The sequence below is a fragment of the Drosophila virilis genome, chromosome 3 (assembly GCF_030788295.1).
Source record: "Drosophila virilis strain 15010-1051.87 chromosome 3, Dvir_AGI_RSII-ME, whole genome shotgun sequence".
Taxonomy (NCBI): Eukaryota; Metazoa; Arthropoda; class Insecta; order Diptera; family Drosophilidae; genus Drosophila; species Drosophila virilis.
The window spans coordinates 15,655,489-15,679,408 of NC_091545.1; the positions used below are offsets into that span (position 1 = coordinate 15,655,489).

Genomic DNA, 23,920 nt, shown 5'->3' on the forward strand with positions numbered 1-23,920 from the left:
TTTCACTATCAAAATAATTCACTCTTTCAAATAGTCAATTACAGCGGTCAATATTCATATCATGTAATTTTGTATTACACATTGCGAAATCCAATCTGCATACACACATACACGCATACATACATATATCGCATGGAAGAAGCTGCAGCATACATTTGCTTGCACACACACATGCATATATGTACATATATTAAAAAGCATACACATGTGTGCACGCGGCGAGCGTTAATTTTTGAATTTGAATTCAAAATACTGATACGTTAAGCTCAGTGCCAACGGACTTTTTGGCTTACGAAATAGCGCCGAGTTGTTGTCTCTGCTTCTGTATAAGCGCCGTTTTGCCGCTCCATCAAAAAGTCATGCGTTCGAAACCCGTTTTTGACTGTTGAAGATATTCTAGCAGCAGATTTTGTTGTTGCCAAGCTCGTAAGCTCTCGCACGAAACACTTTTTCACTCTCCATCTCAGGCCTTGGGCTCGTATGATACGCACAGACACAAAGGCACACACACACACATACACATTCATATGGCTGCGTGCTCGTTTATGTGAATGTATTTCATACATTGTATGCGTCATCACGGCTGCGTCATCAAAATGCGAACTTGTTTATGCTGATGACGCGGTGGCGCCCTCTACCCACATCTCCCCACACCACGCCCCACTGCCCATGGAACTTTATTTCGATAGATAATTACAAATGAACGCCGCGACATTCCTTGCGCTCAAATTTGCCAGTCACACGTTGCAATCTACATGATATGGCTCTTCGTAATCTACACCGTGCACATGCACTTGGCCCCAAAAGGGCATATTTCCATTTTACATCGTGTTACGAAATAAGAAAGTGTTTGAGAATTTTTCGTATGATGTTTTTCAAGCATGAGCAAAATTCACAGATATATATTTAAATGTCCTTAAAACTTGCCAAAGAAAATCCATAAACGTTTTTGATTTTCATAAATATTTCATATTGTGTATATATATATAGATTTTTACATATGTATATGAAACAATTCAAATATACTTGAATATACATTTTTAATATGTTTAAATTATTATTTGTGTAACTCATGTACACAATGAATAAGCTTGTACATCAATAAATATAAGAGAATATAAGAGTATAAGAGTAGGTAGACACTTTGACAGTTTTGTGGTAGTACATAACGGGACTCTGAGAGGTACTCGTTTTCTTTAACAATTGTTGCAGATCGGGATCTATCGTCGACTAGGGGATACTCTGATTAAACATACATAAATTACTTTTATTTGTGTTCTTCTGACATACATACATATTAGTTTCAACGAGCGATAAATATTTGTAATTATATTTCAATACTTTGATCGATGTCAATTGAATAATAGCCAAGGATGTTTCGTCACAGACCGTTGTGCTTTGCTAAATACAGATGATATAATAATGTCCCCAGCAATTGGTTTAATTTGGACTATCCGCATTTTCGTCGGTTTCGTCATCAACAATGGGTTTCTTATCGTTCGGTTTCCGGCGTCCCAGGAAACGTTCCAGCACGGTATGCTTTGCGGGATTCTTCGAACCCTTGAAGGATCCCCAGTTCAGCTTACCTGCCTCCGATGAGGTCATCAGAATGGAGTACGAGGAACAGGCTTCGCCCTCTTTGCTATGGCCCATGCCATACAGGAAATAGACGACCATGCCAATCGATACCCAGACAAAGAAACGCACCCAGGTCAACGCGTCCAGGTGCACCATCAGCATTATGTTGCTGAAGATGCCCAGCGCTGGCACGAACGGCACCAGTGGCACCTTGAAGTTCAGGCCTCGCGTATTCTGATTATGCACCGCCATGATGGCGACACAGGTGCTGGCAGCAAAGATGATGAAACCATATACCAGCAATGCCCACCAGGTGCCTGTGTACAGCTGCGCCCAGGACACCTTCAGCTCCAGACAGATGGCAAAGCTCAGCACAACGAACAGCAACACCGCGCCGGATACCACAGAACCGGGCGCAAAGCGACCCAGCAGCGGATCCAGCCAGCGGAACTGTGGCTTAAGGCGACCCGCAAGGGCGCCCTCGATGAGATCGCTTGTGGGCGAAGCTGTGCCAATGCTAGACTGTGAATCGGCGTCCTCGTCGTTCTCGTCATCGGGCGTATCGGGCGCATAAACTGGATTCGGAGTACCCACATGTGGGAGTGGTCGATAGCGCAGAATTATGACGCTGGCGGAGACAATGGTATAGGCCAGCAGAGTGCCAATTGACATGAATTCCACCAGCTTGGCCAGGTCGAACACCAATGCCAGGGCAGCGCTCAGCAGCCCGGAGACGATCAGATTCAACAGCGGCACTTGGGTGCTCGCGTTAATGCGACCGAAGCAGCTAAAGAGCAAACCGTCCGATGCCATGGCGTACATGCAGCGGGGCAGAGCATAGAGGGAGCCCAGCAGCGTGGTGGTCATGCCGCAGAGGGCGCCGATCGAGATGATGTACTTGGCCCAGGGCAGATGCAGCTGCCCAAAGGCCTCCGGCAGCGAGGCAGCCGGATTAATGTCACTGATGGGTATCATGAGCGTCAGTGCGGCGCTCACCAGTATATAGCCGAGCGTGACAACGCACAGGGACAGGACGGTGGCAATGGGTATGGATACGGCCGGGTTTTTGGCCTCTTCGCCCGCCGTGGCTATCGAATCGAAGCCAACGAATGCATAGAAACAGGTCGCAGCGCCGGCAATCACGCCGCCAAAGCCAAACGGCAGAAATCCGCCCTGGGCCTCGGACCAGTTGTCGGTGTCCGCATACCAGAAGCCGACGCCGATGACCACCATCATGACGCCAATGTTGACCAGGGTCAGAATGCTGTTGAAGACGGCGGTCGCCTTGACGCCGCTGCCCAATGCCGCCGCATAGACAATGCACACGAGAAAGGCCAGCACATCCGGATACTGGGCCAGGCCAGGCTCATGTATGCCGCCCATCACCGCCAGCGTCGTGTTGGCTATCCAGCCGCCCAACATTGAGTCGACATAGCCGCTCCAGGCGCGCGCCACCGATGCGGCGCCCAACATATGCTCCAGCAGTATATTCCAGCCAATGACAAATGCCCAAAACTCACCGATCGATATATAGGTGTAGACATATGCCGATCCGGCCTTGGGCACGCGAGTGCCAAACTCCGCGTAGCATAGCGCCGCCAACATGGAGACGAATCCGGCGAGCACAAACGACAAAATGATGCCAGGTCCAGCCATTTCCTTGGCCACAGTTCCGGTCAGGACATAGATGCCCGCACCCACCATATGTCCAATTCCTGTAAGTACAAAAAATATATATATATATACATATTTATGTATATTAATTGAGAATATATTCTTGTAGGTATACCCAATAGTGCGATATCGAAGGTGGTCAGGCATCGCTTCAAGGGCGTCTCCATGACATCAGCGGGCACGGGCTTGGTGCGATTCATCTTTGTGCATAGTCCGGACATGATGTGCCCCAAAATGGCACGCCTTGAGCTGGGCATATTTCTAAAGGATATTCGGTACAGTATTTCCCTATTGCCACAAAAATCCCAGGACAACCATATGCCACATAATCAAAATCGGTAACTTTACAAAAAAAAATCACCACTCTCTTCTCCAATAATTGTTTATGCTTTTTCTTGATTATGGTTTATTCAATTGTTGCCCCTTTTTTTTTGTTTAAAAGTTATTTGTTCCTTTGATATTCTGTTTTACAACTTTTTTTCCGGCTACTCTCAGCGTTTCACTTGTTGTACACGAACAGCTGTGGCAATATCGATTTTTCCTCAAGGCCCCCCAATACTACTCCAGTGGCTCGTACACCCACAACATTTTCAGCGTTGCCAACACTGCCTGCGGAAAACCATTTGGAACAGTGTTAAAAGCTTTTTCTGTCAGTGGATTTTTCAAATGTCAAGAAGTCTGCTTCAGCTGAAAGTCCTGTTTGTTTGACTTTGAATTCGTTTTCTCTATTTTATATACTTTAAAAGAGAGCTTGTCCTTGTCCTCGTATTAATGGGTGGACATTCGACCAAAAACTATAAAAAATTGAAACCTTGAAACTGACACATTTCATTTAACTTATATTAAAATGCAAGCCCTGGTATTTGTTGTCAATGTCTAATTTTGTAACTTTAAAATATTCAGAAATTTTATCTTTCCTGAAATGTAGTTTTTTTTGGTAATATTTAGTCCCCGTTGGATAAAAAGGAGATACCTAGATGACTTCACATCCTTGTACAATTATATCAAAGAGGTAGGTCGTTTCAGCCTTAAGTAATGCATCTAAACAGCAAGATCAAGTTACTAATATGTATTTTTTCCCTAGCAGCAGTTCTTCGGACTAAACGAACGTTCCCTTTATAAGCAGAAGCTACGCATGCATCACATATTGCATTTGATGCAGATTACTGAAGGACTTTATACGAGTTCCTTGGAATCATGGTCCCTTACAGTATGGAGTGCAAGTAAGTATTAACGCTATTCTGCTAAGCACAATATTTCGATTATAAAATTAAAAGCACATTTTTGATTTCAGAGCCAAACCACTTCAAATAAGATGTTATACAAACCTTTGTAACTCTTGTCAAATTTGGTCTTTATTTTGAATTGGATGCTAATCCACAGTCGGAAACGAGTCCATAAGGTAAGTCGTCTACAATAGGAATAGGACATCTCAAATGAACTAATCACAATACTTTCTAAAAACCGTGTAAATGAGGTCCGATTATCCACGATCCTTTTTTGAAGGATTATTACAAAAATTATGTGTTGCACTCTCAATATAGTTATAGAATACGGAATTTACCTAAAATCGGTCGCTGTTTAGTAAATCCATAAGTATATAAACAGCAAAAGTTCAAGCAAATCCAACTAGACTATATTCTGAATGGGGAAATAATTCCCAAAATGTTCTACGCACTGTCATAAATTCAAATGATCCTCAAAGTATGCTTTAGATTTGTCAGTTTCAAAATCCATTGCATACTTTAGGGCATGATATTTATGCAGTTAAAAAAACGCCTTTTCAACAAAAGCAGAGTTGAGAGTATAATAATAATGTTTTGTTTGAGCTTCAAAAAATCCTTCCTTTTTTTTGGTATAATTAAAAATGAATTACTTTCGTACGCTTAATTTATATCGAACTTTCGCAAAAAAGTTATTGAAGAAGAAAATTGTTTCAAGCTGCCTTTTTTATTTTTGTCTGTTTAAACATGCAATATATGATTTAAGGCACACAGCCCCAGTCTGTTGAGTTATTGTTGTGAATAAGTATAATTTATGTTTTTGTAGCATAGTATGCCAGACCAAGCAACATGATTTGGTGTTCCCCGAAACGGGTTATCAGCTTGTTTAATATATTTACTTGGTTTTCCAGGGCCTGGCGTCTCACACAGAAAGCATTTCCGTTGCTCAAGGTCGCGTTCCCAGTGCTAAGTGGCAGGAATTTCGGATGTCATGTTCGCAACGCCCCAGTGCCAAACATTTGGATTGGTTTCCTTGAGTTTTTAGACCCTCTGCAGGCACATGTTGTGGATGGCCTTCGAGGAACGACAAAATATATTGAAAATACTCAAGTATTGGGCGTATTTTTACGACTTCATTTGTGGTTAGTTGTTTTTTATTTATTTTATTTTTTGACTAGTTATAAATTAGCAAGAAATAATGATAAACAATAATTAAGTATATGTTAATATCTATAATTGAATGTTTGTGCAAATGTCGGCAGTTAGGTCTAGCTGGCATCGGCAATATGCTGTTGGTTTTTTATACGTCCCTCCAACGTCAACGGCAGCAGCAACAAAGCTATACCCATAACGATCCGCAAAGGTACTACAACAGCAATCACCCATCACCAGCACCAGCACCAGCACCATCTAAATCGCCATGACCGCTTGCCGTCTGTCACCAGGCACGAAGCGGACGCTGGGCATCCAAAAAAGTATGACTACGAGCATTAATACCTGTTCGGGATGATCGGGCCCGCAATGACTATAGTTGCATGACCAGCTCGGCGTCGATGTCGTTGTCGAAGCCGGCCACGATTTCAGTTACGACAATGACGGATTTTGGCATTTTGGCCCTAAAATACATACTGAGGTGTTAGCCATTTGACGTTGCGGATCTTTCGGCTGGAGTTGTCGCCGCTGCAACGCCTCAGACCGGGGCCGGGTCAAGATGAAGAAGACGCAGAGCGGACAATGTTCGGCTCACGCGACTGCCTGCCGCATAAATATAAATGTAAGACCTCAAATCTGGTTTCGAACAAAGACTCACTCGCATGCCCTTTACAAACTTGTACTCTACAGTTTTCAAATGCATTGTAATTAATATAATAATAATATATTCTACAAATGCTTGGCAGCTACTTGCCAACTCTTGCGAACACTCTATGTTTAGTATAAGTAATCAACTATTGCGTATACTCTATGTCTGAGCAGCTTCTATAATCTTGAATGTTTTAATTTCAAAAGTAATGTATTTTGCCTTGTTTTAGGAATCCTTTGGCCAACTTATTGGACTGACCACACGTATTTGCAGCGATGCTCACTTCTATAAGATATTCGATATACCCATTTGGTAAGTGTATCCGCATGCATGCACGAGGCGTGATCAAAAACTTAACGGACATTTTTGCTAGATGGACTCATGCCATTTAAAAGAAAAAAAACACACACACACACACACACACTTGAAAAAGCGTTGCCACATCGAAGAATAAATATTTTGCCAACGGATATTTTTAAATACTTTTGAAACAAGCCTCGTGAGTATAGAAAAAAAAAATTGTAAAGTAAATAACTCTTTTGTGGCTAGCCGTGCTGCTGTTTTAGCTGCTGCTGCGGCTGCTGCTGCTGCTGCTGCTGCTGCTGCTGCTGCTGTTGTTTTTTGCATTTGCTGCGCCTTTGGATTTTGAAAGCCGTGTTCCAAACGATTTTAGTTAAAACATGCTACGTGCGAGTATATAAACGAAGACGCGTCTTTTCGTGGCTTAGTGCGACAGCGAACTCTTAACCAGCCGGCGATCAAACCAACTCTCCTCCAAAGCACCGACCAGCCAGCAATTCCAGTAAGTTCAATCAAGCGACATTTTTTTGAACAAAATTATATCTATATATATTCTCTGCGGATTTCTAAATAATCGTGACTCTGGTGTTCAGTGCGTTGCGTGGGAGTTTTAAAACTTGTATTTGCAAAAAAATGTGAAATGCAAAAATGTAAATAATGTGACATATAAAGCAATAATTATTGCCTAATTAGTAACTATTAAATATAAACAAGTTTTAAATAGACTTTTCGAATTGTTGAAAAACATTGCCTAAATGTTTGCAAGTTTTCAATCGTGCAGTGTGGAAATAATTGAAATTTTTATAACTTATTGCCAAAAGCAAAGTGATAAAAGCAAGTTAAATGGGTTTTGGAATTATTCGCTGTACTCAAATATCAAATTGGGTCAGAGGTCAAAATAATTGTTTTATATTTTTTCAAGAAATTAGCTTTTATGCTTTCTCAAGTGATCAGCTTTATCTTTATTTCTGATCTAGTCCGAAAACAATTGTCTGCTGAAAAATTATATTTAATACTATTCCATTTATTTTGATCGTAAAACTCACGAAGTCGTCGCCAAGTCTTTAAAATTAATTTGTTTAAATTTATAAAAAAGACATACGATTTATTACTAAAACGGTAGATTTAATTATGGATTAGACGAAGAATCTGTGCAAAGCTTGTAACCACTTAGGCAAGGCCGAATTAAACTGTTCAAAGCGCATTGGAGCCGGAAAAAGGCTTAAACTTAACGAGCGACAGCTTTGAGAGTCATTTATAATCCGAAGATTTATCATTAAAAGGCGCTTGCCTAAAGACTATAAAATATTTAGTGTGTGCTCTTGTCGTTCCTGTCGCAGCCTTGAAGCATTTATTAATGAGGATGCAAGATTCCACACTTCAGATTGCCGCAATCAGCTTATCCGCTGCGATTTGGGATTGAGCAATACACAAATAAAAAATCTGTCCCACTTTGCTTGCCCTAGACTTGAATGACCACCACAATATCGCAAACAAAAAAATCGATGGCTGACACCGAAGCGTACATGCCCTATTTGCTATTTTGTAAAGGGAAATATAAAAATATGGCTGACAGCTTGACTACATGAAACAAAACCTGAAAAAAGACAACCTTACAAAGCAACACACTAATAAGAGTTATATCCATACAAAACTAATGCGAATAAATTTATTTAAAGTCGGTTATTATTGGCTCACCTTTTTTTTTTGTTGATTCGCGAACAGCCGCATTAAATACTGATGATAAACATTTTGTAAGCGCATGTGAACAGATTTGTTGTGCAGAGATTAGCCACAAAAAAAAAAAAAAAACAAGAAAAAAATGAAACAGAAAAAGAAAAAGCAACCAAAACCAACATCAACTTCACTAATTTGACCGTTGTCCAAATCAAGCAATCAATTCCTTCAAACCAAACAGCAAATTGCCGGATTTGATGATCAACTCAATTCAACTTGACATAATTATCTTGATGAAGCCAAAGCATAACGCATAATTATCAAATATTCTTCGGGATTGCATCATTAAGTATACGCCAGATAGTACACGGCAAAGTGTCCAGTTGCAGCGTCCACAGTACACACCCAGTTTGACTGACGGCTGCTGAAAGGTGGGTGCCTGCCTGAGCACATATACACACATACACAGACGCATGCGTGGCTGAGGCGGCGTCAAAAGCCTGTTGGGTAATCACCTGCTTGCCGTGACGAATACCTAGACGAGCACGAATACAACAAGCGCATGTGTGTGAGCGCCTATGTCTGAGGCGCCCAAATGGCAAAAGTTCACGGCAAGATCATCAATGTCCAAGCTATTATTATTTATTTCATTTTGTGGGCAGTCAATAAAAAAATACGCCAAGCATTTGTGCTTGGGCAATGCTATGCAGATGCTGAAGATATGGCACTTATCATTAATGAGAGATTCGAACGGATCTCATTAATTCCAGCTATCAATTGCTACTAGCGCAAATACTTATAACATGTGTATTTACTTTTGCATACATTAACATATTTAAAACAAATTGACTAATATATATATATAGATATATATTTGGTGTATTGTCTAATTTATGAGCAACGGAGTGCTCTCTGTTATTGTCATTTACCTGTTTATGGGCCGCAGCCCGATGACATAAAATCCAAGTAAGATAAAGCACATTTCAATTAACGCCGAACTGCATCAGAGATTTTAACTGCGCACCAAAAGAATAAAAAAAAAAAAACGAATAAAGCAACTCAAAAACCAGTCAATATTTCAAAATTTAAAAAAAAACAAAATTCAAATCTGGCAACAAGTAAAATACTTATACTACACCTGTCAGCAGCAGCGGCAACAATATGCGCAAATTGCGCATTGATAATTCAACATAACAGCGAGAGATAATCATTTAGGGAATCCAAAACGTCGAAGGTCATGCTATGGCTTTATAATCAAATTGAATAAACACCAAATAAATGAATGCTATTCATAAATATACACTAAACTGTCGTTGCTTTGCCGTCTTCAAAAGTTAACTCATCATGCAAATACATTTCTTAAATTCAAACATACAACATTTATGTGCATATATTGCATATTTGGACAGTCCGGCGTGCTTGCCACACGCCCTCTCAAGTTAACACAATTTACTTTTATTAATGACGCCTTTTACCTTATAAATGACATTACATATTTTTCTGAATCTGAGTGCAAACAGGTTTTCAATCGATTTGGTGTCGAGTTTTAACGGTGTTACAGGTAAATTTGAATCTGGATCTGGGACAAATGCAAGTCGGGAGTTAATTGATTAATATGATAACCTACATAGCACCTTTTTGTTATTATAGAGCTGCATGCATATATACCAACTCATAATGTATATTAACTTAAACACCCGATAATTAAATTTAGCACATTTCAAGCAAAGCTAAATTCTTGTTTTCCAACAATTCGTTTTTTAATCTTACCTGTTCAATTTGTAACACAATGCCCCACGAAATTTAATAAGAATATAATCATCTTTAATATTTTGGTTTTTTTGTACAGAAACGAAGGACTTTAAAATTATAATTTTTAATAAATTTAAAACACCTTGGGAGCGATTCGTTCAGTTTTCGAGCGTCCAAGGTATTAATTAAATGCTCTGTGACATTAAAATGGCTTTGGAAATATTTATAGCAAGTTTGTTTCCGTTCGCAGTTTGGCAAAAAAAAAAAACAAATATGTGAATTCCCGAATAAAAATTGATTATTAGAGATTTATTCTTTGCCGCTGATTTGCATATATAATTATGTATTATTACGATATAAAGTATTTAGTTGAACAAAGAAACCGCAGCCTTAGCATATACCCAAATCAATTAAACAAATACAGCAAACAACAACTTTAATTACAACTACGTTTAATTTGCAACAGGTTTTAGATCGAGCGACAATCCACTGAAAATGGTCAAAGCTGGCCACATAATATTTTTGACTCAGCTTTTGGTATGAAATTTGCAAAACACGAAAAAGTATTGAATTTCAACTTATAGCTTATTGCATTTAAAAGGTCATTGCCAGCGGCGCAGATCTGAGAACAGACAACGACTACGTTGACAATGAAGTCAAGCCAGTCGATTTGGCGCTTACGTTTCCCAGGGTATCTCGGAAAACCTCTACATTCAATGGAAATATTGAAAAAATCGACGTAAAATGCGATACGTCGAATGGCATGATTGTAGAAGTGGAATTTTCGGAGATATTCAACGGAGTTATATACAGCCAAGGATACTACAACGATCCAAAATGCAGGTGCGTAATATATGAAGATTATTTATTTTACGTTCAAGAAACAATTCATGCTTTCTCACTTTTCTTTAGATATGTGAACTCTGGCAGTAATGAACGTCGCTTTGTATTCAAAGTGCCGTTCGATGGTTGCGGCAGCAAACCCTCCTGCTCGTTGTGTGCATCTGTGGATAATATTCTAATCATACAGAATGACCAGGATATCCAAGAAAGCTGGGACACAGCACGCAAGATAACGTGCAGTCGCAGCGATGAACAGGAGAAAACCGTTTATTTTCGACCGTTTGTTGTCGATATGCTAGAAGTGATTGAAGTAGAAACGCCCAGCGGTCCAGTTGAATGCTGGATGGAAATAGGAACGGGTCTTCCACCGAATATAAAGCCAATTAATTACACGTTGAAGCTGGGCACGGATATAACATTTACTATTAATGTAAAACAATTGTATCAGACTTGGGATATTAACATTTTACAATGTTATGCTTCTGATCAGCCAGACTTTGAAGCAGGAACTACAAACAAACTGCAGCTATCCGATAAAAATGGATGTTCGCTGAAGAAAAAAGTTTTCGGCGAGTGGAAAAAATTGGAATCACCTCCTGGTGAAACGTTAACATACTACAATACGCTTAAAGCTTTCAAGTTTCCCGACCGATCTCAAGTTTATCTAAAATGCGATATTGAGCTATGTAATGGACCCTGCGAACGATTACTTACTTGTGGTGAGGATATAAAAGAACCTTGTTCGCCTAGCTCAAGCAAGAATTGCGGACAAGATTCCCAAATAACACCGAAGCCCCGATGCTATCCTGGTTCAACAGATCCAAGTTGTCAACCAACAACTTACTTGCCTCCAACCACTGTTCGACCCCCAGTAACACCGACTAAGCCAAGGTGTTATCCAGGCTCAACCGATCCTCGCTGTCCGCAAGAACTAAAGACAACTGCTTCGCCTGACTGCTATCCTGGATCAAGTGATATCCGCTGTCCACAAGAGGCAAAGACCACATCGAAGCCCCGATGCTATCCTGGATCTACAGATCCCGATTGTCAACCAGCCACTTACTTGCCTCCAACCACTGTACGACCACCAGTAACACAGCCTAAGCCAAGGTGTTATCCAGGCTCAACCGATCCTCACTGTCCGCAGGAACCAAAGACAACTGCTTCGCCTGACTGCTATCCTGGATCAAGTGATCTCCGCTGTCCACAAGAGGCAAAGACCACATCGAAGCCCCGATGCTATCCTGGATCTACAGATCCCGATTGTCAACCAGCCACTTACTTGCCTCCAACCACTGTACGACCACCAGTAACACAGCCTAAGCCTAAGTGTTATCCAGGCTCAACCGATCCTCGCTGTCCAAAACAGCCAAAGACGACTGCTTCGCCCAAGTGCTATCCAGGCTCAACCGATCCTCGCTGTCCAAAAGAGCCCACTACAACGACCACAGGTCCCTCATGTTATCCAGGATCAAAGGATCCAGAATGCCTCAACTGTTTCCCAGGATCACCAGATCCAAGGTGCCCCAAAGTGCAAACTACTGAAAAGCCTGGATGTTTTGACGGATCAAGTGATCCAAAATGTCAACCAGCCACTTACCTTCCGCCAATAAAAACGACGAGAGTTCCAGACAATCAGAATACGCCACCAAAACCCTCTTGCTATTCAGGTTCAACCGATCCTCGCTGTCCACAACAACCAAAGACGACTGCTTCGCCCAAGTGCTATCCTGGATCAAGTGATCCTCGTTGTCCTCAAGAGCCCAAGACCACATCGAAGCCCCGTTGCTATCCTGGTTCAACAGATCCCGATTGTCAACCTGCAACTTACCTACCTCCAACTACAGTTCGTCCACCAGTAACACAGACTAAGCCAAGGTGTTATCCAGGCTCAACCGATCCTCGCTGTCCACAACAGCCAAAGACGACTGCTTCGCCCAAATGCTATCCTGGATCAAGTGATCCTCGTTGTCCTCAAGAGCCCAAGACCACATCGAAGCCCCGTTGCTATCCTGGTTCAAAAGATCCCGATTGTCGACCTGCAACTTACCTACCTCCAACTACAGTTCGTCCACCAGTAACACCGACTAAGCCAAGGTGTTATCCCGGCTCAACCGATCCTCGCTGTCCACAACAGCCGAAGACGACTGCTTCGCCCAAGTGTTATTCTGGATCGAGTGACCCTCGTTGTCCACAAGAGCCCAAGACCACATCGAAGCCCCGATGTTATCCTGGTTCAACAGATCCCGATTGTCAACCTGCAACTTACCTACCTCCAACTACAGTTCGTCCACCAGTAACACCGACTAAGCCAAGGTGTTATCCAGGCTCAACCGATCCTCGCTGTCCACAACAGCCAAAGACGACTGCTTCGCCCAAATGCTATCCTGGATCAAGTGATCCTCGTTGTCCTCAAGAGCCCAAGACCACATCGAAGCCCCGTTGCTATCCTGGTTCAAAAGATCCCGATTGTCGACCTGCAACTTACCTACCTCCAACTACAGTTCGTCCACCAGTAACACAGACTAAGCCAAGGTGTTATCCAGGCTCAACCGATCCTCGCTGTCCACAACAACCAAAGACAACTGCTTCGCCCAAGTGCTATCCTGGATCGAGTGATCCTCGTTGTCCTCAAGAGCCCAAGACCACATCGAAGCCCCGTTGCTATCCTGGTTCAACAGATCCCGATTGTCAACCTGCAACTTACCTACCTCCAACTACAGTTCGTCCGCCAGTAACACAGACTAAGCCAAGGTGTTATCCAGGCTCAACCGATCCTCGCTGTCCACAACAACCAAAGACAACTGCTTCGCCCAAGTGCTATCCTGGATCGAGTGATCCTCTTTGTCCTCAAGAGCCCAAGATCACATCGAAGCCCCGTTGCTATCCTGGTTCAACAGATCCCGATTGTCAACTTGCAACTTACCTACCCCCAACTACAGTTCGTCCACCAGTAACACCGACTAAGCCAAGGTGTTATCCAGGGTCAACCGATCCTCGCTGTCCACAACAGCCGAAAACGACTGCTTCGCCCAAATGCTATCCAGGCTCAACCGATCCTCGCTGTCCAAAAGAGCCCACTACAACGACCACGGGTCCATCATGTTATCCAGGATCAAAGGATCCAGAATGCCTCAACTGTTTCCCTGGATCACCAGATCCAAGGTGCCCCAAAGTGCAAACTACTCAAAAGCCTGGATGTTTTGACGGGTCAAGTGATCCAAAATGTCAACCAGCCACTTATCTTCCGCCAATAAAAACGACGAGAGTTCCAGACAATCAGATTACGCCACCAAAGCCCCCTTGCTATCCAGGTTCAACCGATCCTCGCTGTCCACAACAGCCAAAGACGACAGCTTCGCCTAAGTGTTATCCTGGATCAAGTGATCCCCGTTGTCCACAAGAGCCCAAGACCACATCGAAGCCCCGTTGCTATCCTGGTTCAACAGATCCCGATTGTCAACCTGCAACTTACTTACCTCCAACTACAGTTCGTCCATCAGTACCTCCGACTAAGCCAAGGTGTTATCCAGGCTCAACCGATCCTCGCTGTCCACAACAGCCAAAGACGACTGCTTCGCCTAACTGCTATCCTGGATCAAGTGATCCTCGTTGCCCACAGGAACCGAAAACCACATCGAATCCCCGATGCTATCCTGGCTCTACAGATCCCGATTGTCAACCAGCCACTTACTTGCCTCCAACTACAGCTCGTCCACCAGTAACACAGACTAAGCCAAGGTGTTATCCAGGCTCAACCGATCCTCGCTGTCCACAACAATCAAAGACAACTGCTTCGCCCAAGTGCTATCCTGGATCGAGTGATCCTCGTTGTCCTCAAGAGCCCAAGACCACATCGAAGCCCCGTTGCTATCCTGGTTCAACAGATCCCGATTGTCAACCTGCAACTTACTTACCTCCAACTACAGTTCGTCCATCGGTACCTCCGACTAAGCCAAGGTGTTATCTAGGCTCAACCGATCCTCGCTGTCCACAGGAGCCAAAGACGACTGCTTCGCCTAACTGCTATCCTGGATCAAGTGATCCTCGTTGCCCACAGGAACCGAAAACCACATCGAATCCCCAATGCTATCCTGGCTCTACAGATCCCGATTGTCAACCAGCCACTTACTTGCCTCCAACTACGGTTCGACCACCGACACCGACTAAGCCTAGGTGTTATCCAGGCTCCAACGATCCTCGCTGTCCACAGCAGCCAAAGACAACTGCTCTGCCCAAGTGTTATCCTGGATCAAGTGATCCTCGTTGCCCACAGGAACCGAAAACCACATCGAAGCCCCGATGCTATCCTGGCTCTACAGATCCCGATTGTCAACCAGCCACTTACTTGCCTCCAACTACGGTTCGACCACCGACACCGACTAAGCCTAGGTGTTATCCAGGCTCAACCGATCCTCGCTGTCCACAGGAGCCAAAGACGACTGCTTCGTCTAACTGCTATCCTGGATCAAGTGATCCTCGTTGCCCACAGGAACCGAAAACCACATCGAAGCCCCGATGCTATCCTGGCTCTACAGATCCCGATTGTCAACCAGCCACTTACTTGCCTCCAACTACGGTTCGACCACCGACACCGGCCAAGCCAAGGTGTTATCCAGGCTCAACCGATCCTCGCTGTCCACAGGAGCCAAAAACGACTGCTTCGCCCAAGTGTTATCCTGGATCAAGTGACCCTCGTTGTCCACAAGAGCCCAAGACAACTGTTTCGCCCAACTGCTATCCTGGATCGAGTGACCCTCGTTGTCCACAAGAGCCCAAGACCACATCGAAGCCCCGTTGCTATCCTGGTTCAACAGATCCGGATTGTCAACCTGCAACTTACTTGCCTCCAACTACAGTTCGTCCACCAGTTACACCGACTACGCCAAGGTGTTATCCAGGCTCAACCGATCCTCGCTGTCCAAAAGAGCCCACTACAACGACCCCAGGTCCTTCATGTTATCCAGGGTCAAAGGATCCAGAATGCCTCAACTGTTTCCCCGGATCACCAGATCCAAGGTGCCCCAAAGTGCAAACTACTCAAAAGCCTGGATGTTTTGACGGGTCAAGTGATCCAAAATGTCAACCAGCCACTTACCTTCCGCCAATAAAAACGACGAGAGTTCCAAGCAATCAGAATACGCCACCAAAACCCTCTTGCTATCCAGGTTCAACTGATCCTCGCTGTCCACAACAGCCAAAGACGACTGCTTCGCCCAACTGTTATCCTGGATCGAGTGACCCTCGTTGTCCACAAGAGCCCAAGACCACATCGAAGCCCCGTTGCTATCCTGGTTCAACAGATCCCGATTGTCAACCTGCAACTTACTTACCTCCAACTACAGTTCGTCCACCAGTTACACCGACTAAGCCAAGGTGTTATCCAGGCTCAACCGATCCTCGCTGTCCACAACAGCCAAAGACGACTGCTTCGCCCAAGTGTTATCCTGGATCAAGTGACCCTCGTTGTCCACAAGAGCCCAAGACCACTGTTTCGCCCAACTGCTATCCTGGATCGAGTGACCCTCGTTGTCCACAAGAGCCCAAGACCACATCGAAGCCCCGTTGCTATCCTGGTTCAACAGATCCCGATTGTCAACCTGCAACTTACTTACCTCCAACTACAGTTCGTCCATCAGTACCTCCGACTAAGCCAAGGTGTTATCCAGGCTCAACCGATCCTCGCTGTCCGCAGGAGCCAAAAACGACTGCTTCGCCCAAGTGTTATCCTGGATCAAGTGACCCTCGTTGTCCACAAGAGCCCAAGACCACTGTTTCGCCCAACTGCTATCCTGGATCGAGTGACCCTCGTTGTCCACAAGAGCCCAAGACCACATCGAAGCCCCGTTGCTATCCTGGTTCAACAGATCCCGATTGTCAACCTGCAACTTACTTACCTCCAACTACAGTTCGTCCACCAGTTACACCGACTAAGCCAAGGTGTTATCCAGGCTCAACCGATCCTCGCTGTCCACAACAGCCAAAGACGACTGCTTCGCCCAAGTGTTATCCTGGATCAAGTGACCCTCGTTGTCCACAAGAGCCCAAGACCACTGTTTCGCCCAACTGCTATCCTGGATCGAGTGACCCTCGTTGTCCACAAGAGCCCAAGACCACATCGAAGCCCCGTTGCTATCCTGGTTCAACAGATCCCGATTGTCAACCTGCAACTTACTTACCTCCAACTACAGTTCGTCCATCAGTACCTCCGACTAAGCCAAGGTGTTATCCAGGCTCAACCGATCCTCGCTGTCCGCAGGAGCCAAAAACGACTGCTTCGCCCAAGTGTTATCCTGGATCAAGTGACCCTCGTTGTCCACAAGAGCCCAAGACCACTGTTTCGCCCAACTGCTATCCTGGATCGAGTGACCCTCGTTGTCCACAAGAGCCCAAGACCACATCGAAGCCCCGTTGCTATCCTGGTTCAACAGATCCCGATTGTCAACCTGCAACTTACTTGCCTCCAACTACAGTTCGTCCACCAGTAACACCGACTAAGCCAAGGTGTTATCCAGGCTCAACCGATCCTCGCTGTCCACAACAGCCAAAGACGACTGCTTCGCCCAACTGTTATCCTGGATCTACCGATGTTCGTTGCTCCCAAAGCTTAGTGACTTCAACTTTATCGCCCGACACGACTCCTGTTTACTGTTTCCCCGGTTCTGTAGATCCCCGTTGTCCTGACACGTATAAGGGTTCAACGCCCATACCGGCAACGTATTTGCCACCGCTGAGCAATCCAGGCTATGACAGGACAGTTAGGGATGCGAAAAATAAGTTTTTTAATGAGATCAACAAACTAGCAATAACAAACAATAATGTTTTTGAGTTAGACGATGATGAGGACGGCGAGCCCACGCGAATTAAACGCGATGCCGTTAGCGTTAAGAATATAGATCCAATAACAACCGCAGATCAAAGCGAAGATCTTTTATCGAGGAAAATTATGAAGCGCGAATTTACCGATCGACAACCAGATAGGGAAGTAATTTCCTTTACACTCGGCATTCGGACCGCCATCAAGGTGAATTAATGTGGTAAAGTGCCAAAAAGTAGCTCTCGCGCACTTAAATAGTTAATCGCGTAAGCATGTATTATGACTACATATTTATATCTTACTATTAATTTTATTCATTCAAATATACTCGATTGTTAGTTGTAGTACTTGTAAGCTTTCTCAGCGTGTAACGCATGATTTATGTAAATGAATACTTTTAAATCAAACAATAAAATATGTAAGAATTCGATGTATTATATTTTTGTTTGCATGAAATGTTGTCAGGGCAATACTAAATGCAAATTGTAACTATCTGATAAGTACTTAAAGCTTTTTCAATTGTAATAATTGTAAGAAAACATTTTAAAAACATTTTGGGACAAGGAACAAACGTCATTCTGTCACTCGCGCGATTTAGAGGGCAAAAAAAACATTTTTTTTTATGTTGCGAGCTTCAATTTCTTAGTTTTCTAGAGAGGACATTCGTTTTTCGACCATAACTCGACCAATTCCTTGAGGATCTGGAAAGGACACATTTTATTAATCTCGCAGGATTCAGGACTATCGTCTGGTGGGTACATGGGCAAAGACAAAATAGGTAAGTGTCTGGATTAGTTAGTTTTCGTGGTCATTTGCAAAATTTAATGTTTTTGAAATCTTTTGCAGTTCTAGCAGCTGTGTGGATATAGAGAACGGTTGCGCATTACGAAACTCAGGTGCCTGGAGAGCAAGGGGACAGTTTTCTTGAACTTAGACTGGAATAGTGACACACTCGGCTGCTCGCTGCGAAACAAGGTAAGAAAATAAGTTAACAGTCTTTCTGTTCATATAACCTTATTTCATTATTTCAGTTAATTTTGGGGCAACAGTCTTACCTTATTTTAAAGAATCTTCATCTGAGCGTATTTGTTGCACGTCTTCCAATGATCTCCGTTAAGTTTGGTCGCTGTGATACAAGGTAAGAGCATAAGCTTCAGCTTCTTTCAGTTCATATTACAGTATACAATACTTTCAGATGTTTTTGGGACAGCCTCTTCTTCCAACAGCAAATGCAGATATATATTCTACTTTAAAAGCTATATGTCAAGTTTTGTGACTCTAGCTCTTATTGTTTACCAAAACTGCACAAAAAACACGATATCGATATCGATTTCTAACGATTGCTTGGAAACGGGGTAAGTTATCAATTATCGGAAACAAACCCGATCTGCGCAGGCACCTACATCTAAAATTTTAAGGCTCTAGCTCTTATAGCTTCTGTGATCCTTGCGTTCATACATATTAACGGACGGACAGACAGACGGACATGGCTAGATCGACTCTGCTATTGATGCTGATCAAGAATATATATAATATCTAAAATAATATATAAAATAAATCATCGAAAAAGTTTCGATTTTGTCACCGACCTCGATTTTGAAAAAAAAATCGTGATGCAGTTTGGAGTTATGTCGTTTTGGAACGTCATATCTCCGCGCGAAGTTATATCTCCGCGCGAAGTTATGTCGTTTTGGAACGTCATATCTCCGCGCGAAGTTATGTCATTTTGGAAGGTCATATCTCCGCGTGGAGTTATGTCGTTTTGGAACGTCATATCCCCGCGCGAAGTTATGTCGTTTTGGAACGTCATATCTCCGCGCGAAGTTATGTCGTTTTGGAACGTCATATCTCCGCGCGAAGCTATGTCGTTTTGGAACGTCATATCTCCGCGCGAAGCTATGTCGTTTTGGAACGTCATATCTCCGCGCGAAGTTATGTCGTTTTGGAACGTCATATCTCCGCGCGAAGTTATGTCTTTTTGGAAGGTCATATCTCCGCGTGGAGTTATGTCGTTTTGGAACGTCATATCCCCGCGCGAAGTTATGTCGTTTTGGAACGTCATATCTCCGCGCGAAGCTATGTCGTTTTGGAACGTCATATCTCCGCGTGGAGTTATGTCGTTTTGGAACGTCATATCTTCGCGCGAAGTTATATCGTTTTGGAACGTCATATCTCCGCGCGGAGCTATTACCCGAGATATTAAAAAAAGATCATCGAAAAAGTTTCGATTTTCGCACCAACCTCGATTTTGAAAAAAAATCGTGATGATTTGGAAGGTCATATTTGCTTGGTGTTATGTCGTTTTGGAACGTCATATCTCCGCGCGAAGTTATGTCGTTTTGGAACGTCATATCTCCGCGCGAAGTTATTTCTTTTTGGAAGGTCATATCTCCGCGTGGAGTTATGTCGTTTTGGAACGTCATATCTCCGCGCGGAGCTATTACCCGAGATATTAAAAAAAAATCATCGAAAAAGTTTCGATTTTCGCACCAACCTCGATTTTGAAAAAAAATCGTGATGATTTGGAAGGTCATATCTCCGCGCGGAGCTATTACCCGAGATATTAAAAAAAAATCATCGAAAAAGTTTCGATTTTCGCACCAACCTCGATTTTGAAAAAAAAATCGTGATGATTTGGAAGGTCATATTTGCTTGGTGTTATGTCGTTTTGGAACGTCATATCTCCGCGCGAAGTTATGTCGTTTTGGAACGTCATATCTCCGCGCGGAGCTATTACCCGAGATATTAAAAAAAAATCATCGAAAAAGTTTCGATTTTCGCACCAACCTCGATTTTGAAAAAAAAATCGTGATGATTTGGAAGGTCATATCTGCTTGGAGTTATGTCGTTTTGGAACGTCATATCTCCCCGCGAAGTTATGTCGTTTTGGAACGTCATATCTCCGCCGGAAGTTATGTCTTTTTGGAAGGTCATATCTCCGCGTGGAGTTATGTCGGTTTGGAACGTCATATCTCCCCGCGAAGTTATGTCGTTTTGGAACGTCATATCTCCGCGCGAAGTTATGTCGTTTTGGAGCGTCATATCTCCGCGCGGAGCTATTACCCGAGATATTAAAAAAAAATCATCGAAAAAGTTTCGATTTTCGCACCAACCTCGATTTTGAAAAAAAAATCGTGATGATTTGGAAGGTCATATCTGCTTGGAGTTATGTCGTTTTGGAACGTCATATCTCCCCGCGAAGTTATGTCGTTTTGGAACGTCATATCTCCGCCGGAAGTTATGTCTTTTTGGAAGGTCATATCTCCCCGCGAAGTTATGTCGTTTTGGAACGTCATATCTCCGCGCGAAGTTATGTCTTTTTGGAAGGTCATATCTCCGCGTGGAGTTATGTCGTTTTGGAACGTCATATCTCCACGCGGAGCTATTACCCGAGATATTAAAAAAAATCATCGAAAAAGTTTCGATTTTCGCACCAACCTCGATTTTGAAAAAAAAATCGTGATGATTTGGAAGGTCATATCTGCTTGGAGTTATGTCGTTTTGGAACGTCATATCTCCCCGCGAAGTTATGTCGTTTTGGAACGTCATATCTCCGCGCGAAGTTATGTCGTTTTGGAGCGTCATATCTCCGCGTGGAGTTATGTCGTTTTGGAACGTCATATCTCCCCGCGAAGTTATGTCGTTTTGGAACGTCATATCTCCGCGCGAAGTTATGTCGTTTTGGAACGTCATATCTCCGCGCAAAGTTATGTCGTTTTGGAGCGTCATACCTCCGCGCGGAGCTATTACCCGAGATATTAAAAAAAAATCATCGAAAAAGTTTCGATTTTCGCACCAACCTCGATTTTGAAAAAAAAATCGTGATGATTTGGAAGGTCATATCTGCTTGGAGTTATGTCGTTTTGGAACGTCATATCTCCGCGCGAAGTTATGTCGTTTTGGAACGTCATATCTCCGCGCGAAGTTATGTCGTTTTGGAGCGTCATACCTCCGCGCGGAGCTATTACCCGAGATATTAAAAAAAAATCATCGAAAAAGTTTCGATTTTCGCACCAACCTCGATTTTGAAAAAAAAATCGTGATGATTTGGAAGGTCATATCTGCTTGGAGTTATGTCGTTTTGGAACGTCATATCTCCGCGCGAAGTTATGTCGTTTTGGAACGTCATATCTCCGCGCGAAGTTATGTCTTTTTGGAAGGTCATATCTCCGCGTGGAGTTATGTCGTTTTGGAACGTCATATCTCCGCGCGAAGTTATATCTCCGCGTGGAATTTTGTCGTTTTGGAACGTCATATCTCCGCGCGAAGTTATGTCGTTTTGGAACGTCATATTACCCGAGATATTAAAAAAAAATCATCGAAAAAGTTTCGATTTTCGCACCAACCTCGATTTTGAAAAAAAATCGTGATGATTTGGAAGGTCATATCTGCTTGGAGTTATGTCGTTTTGGAACGTCATATCTCCGCGCGAAGTTATGTCTTTTTGGAAGGTCATATCTCCGCGTGGAGTTATGTCGTTTTGGAACGTCATATCTCCGCGCGAAGTTATATCTCCGCGTGGAATTTTGTCGTTTTGGAACGTCATATCTCCGCGCGAAGTTATGTCGTTTTGGAACGTCATATTACCCGAGATATTAAAAAAAAATCATCGAAAAAGTTTCGATTTTCGCACCAACCTCGATTTTGAAAAAAAATCGTGATGATTTGGAAGGTCATATCTGCTTGGAGTTATGTCGTTTTGGAACGTCATATCTCCGCGCGAAGTTATGTCGTTTTGGAACGTCATATCTCCGCGCGGAGCTATTACCCGAGATATTAAAAAAAAATCATCGAAAAAGTTTCGATTTTCGCACCAACCTCGATTTTGAAAAAAATCGTGATGATTTGGAAGGTCATATCTGCTTGGAGTTATGTCGTTTTGGAACGTCATATCTCCGCGCGAAGCTATGTCGTTTTGGAACGTCATATCTCCGCGCGAAGTTATGTCGTTTTGGAACGTCATATCTCCGCGCGGAGCTATTACCCGAGATATTAAAAAAAATCATCGAAAAAGTTTCGATTTTCGCCCCGACGTGGGTTTAAAAAAAATAAACTTTAGGTAACAATATACAATGTACAATATACCCTTTTACCCATTTTGAATGGGTTCAGGGTATAAAAAGGACGAAAGTCGGTAAAGTAGCTGAGGAAAATTCAAAATATACAATTAAAAGAACTAAAGTCCTTCAGACAACCTAAATATGAGTACAATTCTTTTGTAAATCAACAAATCCATAACTTGGTCGTATCCTTGCGGGTCCTGACAAGTCCTGTGTTAGGCAACTCGTAAGGACAAGGACCATAATCTGGCCAAAGGACAACAAAATCGTCCCTGTCGATTCCGAGATATAGCCAAATTTCTAAAAACGACATTTTTAAAATAGCCATATCCTGGCCAAATCGTTAAGGATATCGGAAGTATGTACCGCTTTGAACTCGTGGGATGCAGGACTATCGATTGCCATTCAAGGATTTTCAGAATTCGACAAAAAAAAAGGGGGTTAGTCGCAAAATTGGCCAAAATCGAAAAATTCCAGACTTACTATGCCATTTGAAGGACTATCGGGTTGTCCTTTGGCCAGTAGATAGTCCTCACCCTCCCATTAAAGAATTTACAAGCCAAAGGACGAAAGTCCTTCAGACAACAAAGTTTTAAGGACGATTTTGTTTGAAGATAATAAGCTATAACTCGACTATATCCTTGCGTATCCTGGCGAGTCATATGTGAAAATAATTGCATTGGCCAGGACTATCGACTATCATTAAGATCGTCCTTGTACTTTTGGAGATATTCATATGATTCTAAGATGACCCCATATTTTTTGAATGCAGATCGATGCAGTGGGTCTATACGATCCTAACGCACCATGTCCTTTGAAAATCTACAAGGACATGCTCGAGTTATGGCCTATTTTCCGCTTTTATTTATTTATTTGTATGTTTAATTTAAATGTGCTTTTATCTTTGCAGACTGATAAATTAAGGACTACAATGAGCTCTAAGGACCTTCACGAGTGACAAAGCAGATTTTTCCAGGATCGGACTGTAATTAAGCCAGATATAGTTATTTTAAGTTTCCATAATATAAAATAATAATCAATGTTCGATTTGTATTATTTTAAAAGAAATAATTAAGAAAATAACATTAGAAACAACAATTTTATAAATTTAAACATGAATAAACCAATTATTTCAAACTATTTCCTGTTTTTTTCATTTACAAATTCAAATATTAACGGTCTTTAGAAATACCCG

At 42.8% G+C, this 23,920-nt stretch overlaps 2 protein-coding genes across 9 annotated transcripts; one reads left to right on the forward strand and one right to left on the reverse strand.

Annotated features, from left to right (window-relative positions):
• Positions 1-1,021: 1,021 nt before the first annotated feature.
• On the reverse strand, positions 1,022-4,008 carry LOC6624662 (cationic amino acid transporter 4). 2 transcript variants are annotated; one of them, XR_011416495.1, is made up of 3 exons: positions 3,368-4,008; positions 1,295-3,293; positions 1,022-1,230 (listed from the first exon to the last, which is right to left on the reverse strand). XR_011416495.1 is itself a non-coding variant. In XM_002047572.4 (2 exons), exons 1-2 carry the CDS (start codon positions 3,507-3,509, stop codon positions 1,441-1,443), a joined length of 1,995 nt encoding a protein of 664 aa, XP_002047608.1. In that variant the 5' UTR covers positions 3,510-4,008; the 3' UTR covers positions 1,022-1,440. The 2 variants fall into 2 exon arrangements, 1 of the variants encoding a protein (XP_002047608.1); XM_002047572.4 differs by having other exon boundaries at positions 1,022-3,293.
• A 1,379-nt stretch (positions 4,009-5,387) lies between these two features.
• zye lies at positions 5,388-23,830 on the forward strand. Of its 7 annotated transcripts, none has more exons than XR_011416492.1 (13): positions 5,388-5,617; positions 5,738-6,249; positions 6,506-6,588; positions 6,650-6,775; positions 6,826-7,078; positions 10,472-10,542; positions 10,607-10,848; positions 10,918-15,519; positions 15,739-18,443; positions 18,512-18,640; positions 18,697-18,803; positions 18,861-19,020; positions 23,636-23,830. XR_011416492.1 is itself a non-coding variant. In XM_070208582.1 (8 exons), the coding sequence occupies exons 6-8, from the start codon at positions 10,501-10,503 to the stop codon at positions 17,879-17,881; spliced, it is 7,248 nt and encodes a 2,415-aa protein (XP_070064683.1). In that variant the 5' UTR covers positions 5,388-5,617; positions 5,738-6,249; positions 6,506-6,588; positions 6,650-6,775; positions 6,826-7,078; positions 10,472-10,500; the 3' UTR covers positions 17,882-18,462. The 7 variants fall into 7 exon arrangements, 1 of the variants encoding a protein (XP_070064683.1); XR_011416493.1 differs by having other exon boundaries at positions 10,918-13,821; positions 15,457-18,443; positions 23,636-23,828; XR_011416487.1 differs by having other exon boundaries at positions 10,918-18,443; positions 23,636-23,829.
• Positions 23,831-23,920: the final 90 nt, after the last annotated feature.